This window comes from Trichechus manatus, unplaced genomic scaffold, assembly GCF_000243295.1.
Source record: "Trichechus manatus latirostris isolate Lorelei unplaced genomic scaffold, TriManLat1.0 scaffold00046, whole genome shotgun sequence".
Lineage (NCBI taxonomy): Eukaryota > Metazoa > Chordata > Mammalia > Sirenia > Trichechidae > Trichechus > Trichechus manatus.
Window position 1 is genome coordinate 4,520,049 of NW_004443982.1, and position 12,037 is coordinate 4,532,085.

Consider the following 12,037-nt stretch of genomic DNA (forward strand, 5'->3'; position numbering starts at 1 on the left):
GTGTATCTCTGCCTCAACCAATCCCCTCTCTCCCCTTATCTCTCTGAGCTGGTGTGTTTGTTCCCAGCCTCTATGTGGGGTTGTGTCTGGCTGTGTCCACCTGTTTATCTACCTGCTTGTGTCTCGTGGTTATTACTGGGCATGACTGCCTGTTGCCTCCCTCCAAGTGTTTGTGTGAGCATATCCCTGCCCACCTGTCCGTTTCTGAATCTGTATGTACGTCGTTTTTACCCTCTGCCTGTCTACCACACCTCCTCCCCGTCTGTCTTTCTGTTGGCTCTGTCTGTCCCTGCGCTGTTTTACCTGCCTGCCTGCCTGCCTCCTGTCTCCTTTTGTGACTGCTTGTTTCTCTGACTCTCTCTGTGTCTCCTCCTATCTGCAACTCTTCCTTTCATCTGTCCCGCAGTCTGTCTGACCCTGGGTCTGTTCCCTCTGCCAGTTTCTCTCTCTCTAGATGTAGATCTACTCCCTCAATCTTTCTATCTTCCCCTCTCCTCCCACCAAGACACACACAAACCTTTGTCTCCCTCCACGTGGGTCCAGATGGGGGAGGGGCTTCTGCCTCTCCCTCCCCCATTACCCCATCCCCCACATAAGGCCAGAAGGAGGGAAACTGAGTTAAAATGAAAACTTCTTCCCAGAAAAACAAAAAACCAAAAAACCCGCCTGCCTGATGGGGCGCGGGGAGCTGTGATTAGCCACTGAGTAAGCGCGGGCATTGCTGATTGGCTGTGGCACGGGCGCGGGCGGAGCGGATTGGCCAAGGGGCTGCGGGGGCAGTACCCTATCTGAGCGGGAGCCTTGCGGGCTGTGGGGTCCCAGAGCCCAAGTCTGAGTTGCTGCCGATTCTGGAGCTGAGAGGAACAGAGAGGTGAGGAGGGGGCGCAGGTTGTAGGGGTAGGGTCCCCGGAGATCCCGAGGCATGAGTGAGGGCCCGGGGAGGGGGCGCAGGGATTCCCTGGAGACATTTTTAGCCCTAATGGGGCCCTTTAATGGGGGTTTGGAGATACCTAACTCCCAGGAAGTGAGCTCAGGACTGGAGGGCTTCTTCAGAGACGCTCTATGTAGAGGACAGAGCTCCAGGCTTGGATGCGGATTGCAGAGACACCCCCACCCCAGGAAACACATCAGGCCTGAGGGGGGGGTTTGATGGAAGTCTTAGAGACAGCTTATTCCCAGGAGGGGAAATTAGGGATCGGGACAGGTTTCTGAGACACCCCAAGCCGAGGAAGGGTCTCAAATCTGGGAGTGTCGACAAAGATATTCCTGCCCAGAAGAGAATTGTTTAAGACTTGACAGAGGTTCTAGAAAATACCTCTAGCCCCTAGAAGGGGGATTAAATGGGGATCCCTGAGTCACTTCTATCCTTGCAAGGGGGCTTAGGTTTGGGGAATTATCTTTTGACCTCCGGTGAGGATATCCGGAGTTGTGGCAGAGAAGATAGGAGTTTGGAGCGTCGGGGCTGGGGTGTCTGAGGGTTCATGGCCTGCACCCCACCTCCAGCCCCTTCTAGGGTTACATCAGCTCTGGTCTCAGGTTGGGACCTGGCTGGGAGGAGGGGGATAAGGGGGCGCTAAAAGGGGTGGGGCAGCCCGGCCAACACGTGTCCTTGCAAGGAGTGAGCAGCCTGGCCATGTGGTGACGGTGGAGGGGAGGGGTGTGGGGGATCCGGGAAAGAAAGAGGCAGAAAGAGAGAGTGAGTCTTGGGTTTTCGGGGAGAGGCTATACCAGCTACAAATGTCCATCTCATCTGCTGTGGGGTGAGTCTTTCTGTATTTTTCTGGTCTCTCTTTCGCTCCTTCTATCTCTGCTGCCCGTTTTTCTCCGTGTCTCTCTGTCTCTCTGAGTAACTGTTGACATCTCTCCCTCTCTGCTTCCCTTCTCCTTCTCTCTCTCCTGTCTCTGTCTGCCTCCCACTCTTGTCTCCAGCTCTCTGTTTATCTCCACGTCTTTCTCTATTCCTCTCTGTTCCTGTTCTCCTCGCCTCATCTCTGTCTCTTTGTCTCTCTGTCTCTATCTGACCCCCTCCCCACTCTTCCTAACCGTCCTCACTTTATAGTCCTCCTGCTCCATCTCTGATCCCCCCCACCCAATTTTTCCACCCACAGGATGGAACTGCAGGATCCAAAGATGAATGGAGCCCTCCCTGCGGGTGCTGTGGGGTGAGTCAGGGGTCCAAGGAGGCGGGATCAGAGATCAGGGTTCCTCTCTTATCAGCTCCTATCCTCCTGCCCTATCTAGCTACAGGCAGGAGCATGAGGGCTTCCTGCCGAGCCATAGTCCTGCCCCTGGGAGGAAGCCAACCCAATTCATGGATGTGAGTGCCCCACAGGATCTGTCCCAGCTGCACCTTCCCCAGCTACTTTCCTCTCCCGCTTCCCATCTACTCTCCTCCCTAACTATGCCTTCTCCCCACATAATCAACTCCCCAGATGCTCCCTCTTTCCAGCTACATCCTTTCCCCAGCTATTTACTCCTCAGTTGCTCCCCTCCCCGCAAACTCCCCCTCCTCAGGTACTCCCTTTTCTGCTCTCTTTCCTGCCCAGCCTCTCCCCTCCCTGGCTCTTCCCCCTACCCTGTGACCTCACATCCCAGCTGTTCCCCTCTACCTGTTTTGATCCAAGTGTTCCCATCCCCAGCTACTCCCCTCCCCAGCTGTTTTGCCTCTGGTAGCTGCTTCATCCTCCCAAACTGCTCCCCACTTCCAGCTGCTCTCCTCTAAAGTTTCTCCTTTCTCAGCTCTCCATTTCCCAGCTTCTTCCCATCTTGAATTCTTTCCCCTTCCTAGCTTCTCCCCTCTTCCAGTGGACCTTCCTGGACTTCTCCCTTCCCCAGCCTCTTCTCTCCCAGTCTTTTCCTGGCCCCAGCACTGGTCTCCTTACCTGATCCCCCCCTCCCCATGTGTGCCCGGGCTGTGCTCCTGCCTGCAGTTCGAGGGGAAGACATCATTTGGAATGTCAGTGTTCAACCTCAGCAACGCCATCATGGGCAGCGGCATCCTGGGGCTGGCCTACGCCATGGCCCACACAGGGGTCCTCTTCTTCCTGTGAGTTCATAGGCAGCCTGGGGGGAGGCTGGGGTGTTGTGGGGTGGGCAGGTGGCCTGGGAGCCAAGTCTGAGCTGCTCTATCCACCACAGGGCCCTGCTGCTATGCATCGCACTTCTGTCTTCATACTCCATCCATCTCCTGCTGACCTGTGCCGGTGTTGTAGGTGAGACCCGGAGCCTGGACCCCAGTCTCCACTCCCACCCCTTTGAACTCCAGATCCTAGACCCAGACTTCAACCCAGACCTTGGACCCCAGACCCGGACTCACCCCCTGACCTCAGACTCAGGTCCCAGGACCCCAAATCTCACCCAAACCCCAGACTTCAGACATACCACCCTGACCTCAGCTTCCAGACCCCAGATCCCAGATTCAACCCTTTGGACTCCAGATCCCAAACTGCACCTTGGCCCCCAGACCTTATCCTGACTTCTAGATCCCCATTCCCTATTCCTCAGTCTGGCCATCAGACCCCATTCCTCAAACCCTTCCCACCCGAGACTACTACCCTCCACCTCTTATCCCCACTTCTTAGTCCCCAGTACCCTCTTACTCTGGAAGCCAGTCCCACTACCCCCAGACCCTTACTCCTCAGCCCCCAGTTCCCAGCTCCCAGCTCCCAGACTTCACTCCCCCCATGATCTCAGTCCATATCCTGGCTCCAAGACCCCCACTACCTATCCCTAGCCCCCAGCCTTCTCTCTGGCTGCCAGTCCCCAGACTCAGATCCCACCTCCCAGACTTCACCTTCAAGCCCAACCCTAACTTTAACCCTCACCTTCAGCTCCCATCAATTAGACCCAATCCTCTAACCCCAACTGCCCAGCTCCCATACCCTCTGACCCCTTCACTCCTTATCCCTGTCCTGGCCTCCTGGACCCACAACTCTAGTTTCTTCCTGCACCCTACCCCCTAGGCATCCGAGCCTATGAGCAGCTGGGACAGAGGGCGTTCGGGCCTGCGGGGAAGGTAGTGGTGGCTGCGGTCATCTGTCTGCACAATGTTGGGGGTGAGGACTCTGGGAGGTGGGGAGTCAGCTTGAGGAAGAGGGTGGGGTGAGGTTGGCTTCCCCAGGCTGGGAAAGATGAGGGGATGAGGGGAATCCTTCAGCTTACATCTCCCCCTACCTGTACTAGCCATGTCCAGTTACCTGTTCATCATCAAATCTGAACTCCCCCTGGTTATCGGCACCTTCCTGGGCATGGAACCCGAGGGGTGAGTGAGCAACACCACTTGGCTGGCCCACAGTGCCCTCCCAGGTCATTGACTCTGCCTGTGAGGTCCAGCTGTTATCTTCAACTCTGTTTGTCCAGCTGACTCCCAGGTGTTCTATTTTAAGATTGCTGGGCAGGCCAGTCTGGTCAGACTGAGATTCCTGAGTATTGTGATGTCAATGTTATGTGTGATTGTTGCTCCGACTGTATGAGTCCAGAAGACTCAATGTGTTGACTTTTGTGATTTTCGTTGTGGCTGATTCCGTCTGGAGGCTGACTGCATATGTCCAGTGTACTCTGATGCCGACCATGTTTGAGTGACTGCATATCCAGCAGACTTAGACTCTGTCTGCAAGTATGATTCAGTGACTATTGTACTGGCTGATTCTTTCTGGCTGGCTGTATGGTGGCTGACAACAACTGTGTTCTGTAGACTGTGATCCCAACCATATATGCTTGACACTTGGTTGCTCTGACTTTACATGTCCAGCTGATTCTGAAGGTTTGATTCTGGGTCCATTGGACTGGCTGAATTTGTCTGACTATAAATCTATGATCACTGACTCTAATGGTTTGTGTGTATATGTGTGTGCAGTGTACTATGGGACCAACTCTGTATGTGTGACTTGTTCTGACTGTATGTGTCTAGTAGACTCCATCTCTGTGTTTAACTTTATGACTGTTGTTCTGGCTAATTCTCTCTGGGTGTGTGTGTGTGTGTGTGTGTGTGTGAGATGCCTGACTGTGACTGTAGGTGTCCTCTGTATTATGGTTCCAATCATATATGTTTGACTGTTGCTCTATGTATCCAGCTGACACTGAGATTAATGCTGGATCCATCATGCTGGCTGAATCTGTCTGATTGTGTGTGTATGATGACACACCAGCTGTGCTAGTGTGTGCATGTGCATGCATGTGTGCATGTGCGTATGCAGTGTACTGTGGTACTTTTGCTCCCACTATATATCCAGCTGGCTGCGTGTTTAGTGAACAGCTTTGTGTGTCTGGTGGCTGACTCTGACCATGTGGGTCCCATGGACTGTGACTGTCTGGTTTTGTCAGTCTGACTTTGGATTAGTTGGTCCGTGTGTCTGTCTGACAGTTTTTAACTGAGAGATTGATTTTTATTATCTGTGTGTATCCTGTACATCTGTGGTTTGATTCTGAGACCATCCAAATAGCTGACAGTCTGTGTGATTAGGTTTGTCTAATTATTATTAGTTCCTACTGTGTGCATGGCTGATGGTGCTTTGTTGATTTATTTCCGTGTAACTGTGTGTCTGTGATAGAGAGTATGTGAGTGCCTGGAGCATAGTAGGTGCTCAATATAATTCTTTTGAATGAATGAGCAATTGTCCCTTTGATTCTATACTAACTGACTGTTTTGACCGGGCACCTCCCTCCAATTATCTGTACAAATCCCACTCTTCCTTTGAGCTTGGCTCCAACAATATAGCCAGTTGGCTGATTCTGTTCCTATTTCAATCTTTCTCTGGCTCTGGCTGTGTGGCCAGATATGTCCAGCTACTTCCAGGTGTTCAACAAACCTCGTGCTGTTCACAACCACACGTGTTTCTGATGTTTTGTCTGACTGTGCGTTGTTGCCTGTCTTTCAGATCATCAGACTGGTTGTTCTACCTGTCAAACATGCCAGGATCATGACTCTAACTCTGTCTTTGTGTCTGGCACCTTGTGTTGGACTATGTGAGTCTGACTCTGAGTGGTTGATCATCTCATTACATGTCCATTTCTAAGTCTGACAGTACAATTTTGTCTAGCTGTGCATGTGTTTTCAGCTGTATCACACTGACAGTATCTGAATGACAGTCTGATCATTAGTCTGACTGTTTCTGTCCTATTGTGCCATTTGTCACTGTAACTACTTGGGTGACTTCTCACAGCTGAGGTATTGGTTCATGTCTTCTTACTGCAGGCAGAAATCTGTCTGTCCAGCTGCTTCTATGAGTGTCTGTCTGACAGTCACTTCTTTGGCTGGTAGGTAGTCACTGTGTCTGCCTGTCTTCCTAGGGACTGGTTCTTGAAGGGAAACCTCCTCATCATCATCGTCAGTGTGTTCATCATCCTTCCCCTGGCTCTCATGAAACACTTGGGTAAGAGGCTTTCTGGGTTGGTTTTTGGATAGCAGTGTTAGAGAGGGAGAACCAGACTAAGAAATTCCCATTCTCAACGGCTGTAGAACACCAGGGGAGAGCTTGTTTTAACAGATGAGTAGGAGTTTGCTATGGACGGGAGACTATTCCAGGTGGAAGTAAAAGCTTGTGCAAAGGCGTAGCATTAAAGATTCATATATACTCTCATGTGATTGGGGTGAGGCGGTGTTGAAGGCCAGACTAGGGGTTGGAGTTTGATTTCTGAGGCTCTGTGTATTGCCCTTTGTAGGCTACCTGGGGTATACCAGTGGTCTCTCTCTGACCTGCATGCTGTTTTTCCTCATTTCGGTGAGTCTGAGAGAGAAGGACATAAACAAATTGGGACAGAGTTTGGGACATAGCCTACCCTATGACCTCGCTCCCCCACCCCACCCTGCTTATAGGTCATCTATAAGAAATTCCAGCTTGGCTGTGCTGTGGGCCGCAATGAGACAGCAATGGAGAGTGAGGCTCCACTGGACCACCCCACCCAGGGCCTCAACAGAAGCTGTGAGGCCCAGATGTTCACAGTTGACTCACAGGTGGGTGTGCAGGCATGTAGGAGCTTGCACCATACTCAGGCCCTCCAGCCCTGTCACGCAGCGTACCCTGCTCAGTGTAGAGCCAGTATTGGACATCTGGAGCTTCCATGTGTCTGATATGGAGGACATTGGCAGGGCCAGGGGAGTGGGGAGGAGGGCATGGACACCTGTGGGCTGTAATCCCATGTACTCCCGCTGTTCTCCCAGATGTCCTACACAGTGCCCATCATGGCTTTCGCCTTCGTGTGCCACCCTGAGGTGCTGCCCATCTACACGGAGCTCTGCCGGTGAGTGGGCAAGAGAGTGAGCATGCATGATGGGCCACAGGCAGAGTGACAGCCATAATGTTTGATTATGCAAAGGGAAGGATTTAGGGTGGCCAGGAGGCCTCAGGGGACTCAGGACAGTGACTGTTTACTGATTGAGACTTAAGTATTCTACTTTTTTAACATTCAGTACAAGTGTGGCTGGACAGAGTGGGGAAGCAGAGATGATCAGATGGAGGGGGAGGTATGGACTGATGGGTGGAAGGCATGCGTGGTTAGATGAACGGAGAGGCAGTGACTGTCATTTGGAGGGGAGAGGCAGAGATGGTCAGATGGAGGGGATTGCAAAGGATGGTCATATGGAGTGAGATATGAATAGACAGAGGGGAGGCTTGGATAGTCACACAGGAGAGGCAGAGATGGGTATCCCATTGTATATTAGCTGAATGTCAGCTCTGGGAAGGGGGACTCTGAGGGGTGGGAGTAGCTTTGAGAGGTCTGGGCCAAGTTTAGGGGTCTGGGCATGACACTTCCATAACCTACACCTCAGGCCCTCCCAGCGCCGGATGCAGGCCGTGGCCAATGTGTCCATTGGGGCCATGTTCTGCATGTATGGGCTCACAGCAACCTTTGGATACCTTACCTTCTACAGTGAGTTGGGCTGGAGCCAGGATTGGGTGCAAGCTGGGGTGGAGGATGGGCAGAGGGGTTGGGCAGGGGCCTTTGAGACCTTTTCCTCTATCTATGCCTGGGGATCCATCAATTTCCAAAGTGAGGGTATGCATCATGCGTGTAGATTTTGTCACCATTTGTGTATATGTATATGTTTCTGGGGCACTAGTCCTGGTGCTCCTTCCACATCCTGCATCCCTTGTCTCATTTCCCTTGGCCCAGGCAGTGTTAAGCCAGAGATGTTGCACACGTACAGCCAGAAGGACCTGCTCATCCTTTGTGTGCGCCTGGCCGTGCTGCTTGCGGTGACCCTCACTGTGCCAGTTGTGCTGTTCCCTGTGTGTGGGGGCGAGTGGGCCCATGGAGTAGAGGGACATGGGATAGATGGGTGGGGGGTATAGACATGGATGTTCGGAGGGAAGGTGGAGACAGGAGTGTATGGATGGATGGAGGAGGCAGGGATGGACAGACTGGGAATGCTGGGTTGCCCAATGGACAGGGAAGGCAAAAATAGATGGTCAGACAGAAGAGGGAACATAGATAGCAGGACAGGGTGGGAGGGACAGAGGTAGTTGGAGGAAGACACAGATGAATGGCTAGACAGAAGGGGGAGGCAGGATTGGTCAGACAGAGAGTAGAGGCAGAAGTAGTGAGTTGTAGGAGGGGCAAGGATCTCAGAAGGGGAGGTAGGGGATGATTAGACAGAGGAGGGAAGTAGAGGTAGTCAGGTGGAGAGAGAAGCAGGAATCTCAGTGGAAGGACAAGTGATGGTCAGACATGGGGAGGCAGGGGTAGTCAGGTGGAAGATGAGGCAAAGATCTCAGACAGTGGGCAGAGGCACAGATGGATGATCAGACAGAAGGAAGAGACATGGATTGTCAGAGAGGGGAGGCAAGGACCTCATTCAGAAGGTGGAGGCATACATGGATGGTCAGATAGGGTGGAGACACAGATAGTTAGATGGAGGGGATTCGGGGATCTTAGACAGAGATGGATGCTCAGACCAAGGGTGGTGTTAAAGGTAGATAATCATATGGAGGGGGAGGAGGCACTTGGGCCCTGATTCCTGTCCCTCCCACCCCCACTCTGGCCACAGATCCGCCGGGCTCTGCAGCAGCTGCTCTTCCCAAGCAAGGCTTTCAGCTGGCCACGGCATGTGGCCATAGCCCTGGTCCTGCTTGTCTTGGTCAACGTCCTCGTCATCTGTGTGTCGACCATCCGGGATATCTTTGGGGTTATTGGTAAGTATCCCTAACCCTAGTTCCAGACCTCACCTAATATGAGACCTTGCTTGTACCCTAGATGTGGGTTGATCCTTGCCCTTCCTTTTTGTTCTCCAGGGTCTACTTCAGCCCCCAGCCTCATCTTCATCCTTCCTAGCATCTTCTACCTCCGCATTGTACCCTCTGAGGTGAAGCCCCTCTGCTTCTGGCCCAAGGTCTGGGTGAGCATTCCAGGGGAGAGCTGGAGAAAGGGAGCATTCTGAAGAGGAGCACTTCGGGATGGCTGGAAACAGAACATTTTCAGGAGAGGCCTAGGGGAAAAGGGATCACCCAGGGAGGGGCAGATGGTCTGGAAGACTGGAGGAGGTTGTCTTACAAAGGGGCAGAGCAGACAGAGCACTAGTGGGGTCTGGGAAGACAGAGGAAGAAGTCCAGAAAGGACTGACTCTGAGCAACCAGAGCCTTCAGGATTGTGCATAGAGGGAGCATTCTCCAGATGGATGGGAAGAGGGTCAGGAGCAGTTTAAGAGGGGAAGATGGAAGAGAGCACTCCCTGGAGGGTTCAGGGAAGATGGAAGGAGAATTCTCAGGAATGGGCTGGCTTTAAGGAAGAAGAGGGCACATTAAGGAAGGTCAGAAATGGATGGAGCACTCCCTAGAGGGGATGGAGGGCTTGAGAAACACTCTCAGGAGGAGCTCAAGTGAGAAGGCTCAACCAGCCTCATCTTCTCCCCATCTCGCCCGCAGGCCCTGTGTTTTGGTGCCCTGGGGGTCCTCTTCATGGTTATCAGTCTGGGCTTTATGTTTGCCAACTGGGCCACAGGCCAGAGCCGTGTGTCTGGACACTGATCATGCCCCGCCCCGCCCGGGGAACCCTGCGCATGTGCATGTGGAGGCAGATGGGATGCTCTCCCAGCTTCCTCGTGCCTGGTGTGTGGAGGTGGCAGGCTGCCAGGGCTGCAGAATGGTCCATTTCCATCCTCTCCAGGGATCATGGCCTTAATTCCAACTCTACGGGAGGAGGAAGAGGCCAGGTCCTTGGAGCCCCCTGGCCAGCCCAGTCCTATCTGCTTCCTCCTGGCAGAAGCTGTTTGTCAGGATCACCCTCGGGCTAGAAGGGAAGAAATAAAGATGCTTAATTCTATCTCTGGCCTCAGACTTCTGATCTCTTTTTTAAGACTTGGGGGAACCTGCCTAGGTCCAGGCAGGGGTAAACAGGCCCTGAGAGTAGGACTGTACCTACTCTCACATGTTCACTCATTTCTTCATGCCTTCAGTAACTTGCTACTCAACTTATTGTTCCACTCACTTGCTCACTCAGGTAACATTTATCTATAACTTACTGGGTATCAGGCACTGTTCTAGGTGCTGGGGATATAGCTGTGAACCAAGCAGACAATAATTCTCTGGAGTTGATGTTCTAGCACAGGGTCTGCAAATCATGGCCTGCAGGCCAAATCCAGCCTGCTGCCTATGTCTGTATGGCCCGTGAGCTAAGAATTGTTTTCACATTTTTTGGTTGAAAAAACCAAAACAAGAGTAATATTTTGTGACACTTGAAAATTATATGAAATTCAAATTTCAGTGTACATAAATGAAGTTTTACTGGAACACAGTCATGCTTGTTCAACATAAGAACAGCAGAGCTGAGGAGTTGCCACAGAGACCATATGGCCTGCTAAGCCTAAGCTATTTACTATCTGGCCTTTTTCAGAGAAAGTTTGCTGACCCATGGTCTAATAGAAGATAGAGGAAAAGAGATAAATCATTTCTGATGAAGATGAGCACTATGAGGAAAACGAGTGATGTGAGAGTGACATGTCAGGGAGGCCTCACTGAGGAGGGACGGGGAGCTAGTTCCTAGACTGACTAGAAGGAGCAAGCTCCATGGCTGTCTGGGCAAAGAGTGTTTCAGGCAGAGGGAACAGCAAGTGCAAAGATCCTGATGTAGGAATGAGCATGGCAGGTTCAAGAAAAAATAAGGAGAAGGCCAGCATGGCCATTTTTCACACCCACTGGCAATGTAGGTGAGTGCTGATTTTACCACAGCCTTGCCAAACAGCATGAGTTATGAAATTTTTGTATTTTTACCATCCCAGTAGGTGAAAAGAGTCCCTGGATGGTACAAACAGTTAACATGCTTGACTGCCAACTGGAAGAAAGGCCTGGCTATCTACTTCTGAAAAATCAGCCATCAAAAACCCTATGGAGCACAGTTCTACTCTGAAACACATGGGGTCACCATGAGTAGAAGCCCACTCAATGGCAACTTTTTTTTAATAGGTGAAAAATGGTATTTCTATTAAAATTCACACGTCTTTTAAAAAAATATTTTACTGTGTTTTAGGTGAAAGATTACATAGCAAATTAGGTTCCCATTTAACAATCTTTATACAACTTGCTCCATGATATTGGTTACATTTTTCACAATGTTTCAACATTCTCATTATTTCCATTCTTTTTGTTCTGTTTCCTTTAATCTGTCTTCCCTGCCCCTCCTTAGTTTCTTGTCTTTGTTTTAGGATAAATGTTGACCGTTTGGTCTCATATAGTTGATTATGTAAGGGAGCACAGTATTCACAGGTGATGTATATTTTGTAAGCCAATCTATTATTTGGATGAAAGGTGACCATCAGGGGTGGCTTCAATTCCAAGTTCAAAGGTCACTTTTTTATGAGACGTTTTCGGATGATTAAGAGACATCTTTATCTTCCCAGATAATTTTTATGCATATACGAGCCAATACATATTTGCCCCTCCATATTTACAAATGTGGTAGTTTACTGTAATCAATTAATATTATATGCTCCTTGTTTCAATGTTGGAGCTGTGGTGGTGCAGTGGTTAAGAGCTACTGCTGCTAACCAGAAGGTTGGCAGTTTGAATCCACCAGCTGCTCCTTGGAAACCCTATGGGGAAGTTCT

General features: G+C 51.1%; 1 protein-coding gene across 1 annotated transcript; it reads left to right on the forward strand.

Moving 5' to 3' along the window:
• The first annotated feature begins 796 nt into the window (after positions 1 to 796).
• Positions 797 to 10,219, forward strand: SLC38A5 (solute carrier family 38 member 5). Its single transcript, XM_004376883.2, has 16 exons — positions 797 to 871; positions 2,109 to 2,162; positions 2,242 to 2,317; positions 2,931 to 3,046; positions 3,139 to 3,212; positions 3,963 to 4,055; positions 4,183 to 4,261; positions 6,289 to 6,371; positions 6,661 to 6,719; positions 6,815 to 6,952; positions 7,160 to 7,239; positions 7,769 to 7,869; positions 8,113 to 8,228; positions 8,987 to 9,131; positions 9,231 to 9,334; positions 9,861 to 10,219. Exons 2-16 carry the CDS (start codon positions 2,110 to 2,112, stop codon positions 9,960 to 9,962), a joined length of 1,419 nt encoding a protein of 472 aa, XP_004376940.1. The 5' UTR covers positions 797 to 871; position 2,109; the 3' UTR covers positions 9,963 to 10,219.
• Positions 10,220 to 12,037: the final 1,818 nt, after the last annotated feature.

Bases quoted from the DNA above. Each gene is read 5' to 3' on its own strand.
- SLC38A5 (XM_004376883.2), top strand. From the start codon at position 2,110: ATGGAACTGCAGGATCCAAAGATGAATGGAGCCCTCCCTGCGGGTGCT. The intron at 3,047-3,138 runs GTGAGTTCATAG...TATCCACCACAG, and splicing joins ACAGGGGTCCTCTTCTTCCT to GGCCCTGCTGCTATGCATCG. The intron at 7,870-8,112 runs GTGAGTTGGGCT...CCCTTGGCCCAG, and splicing joins TGGATACCTTACCTTCTACA to GCAGTGTTAAGCCAGAGATG.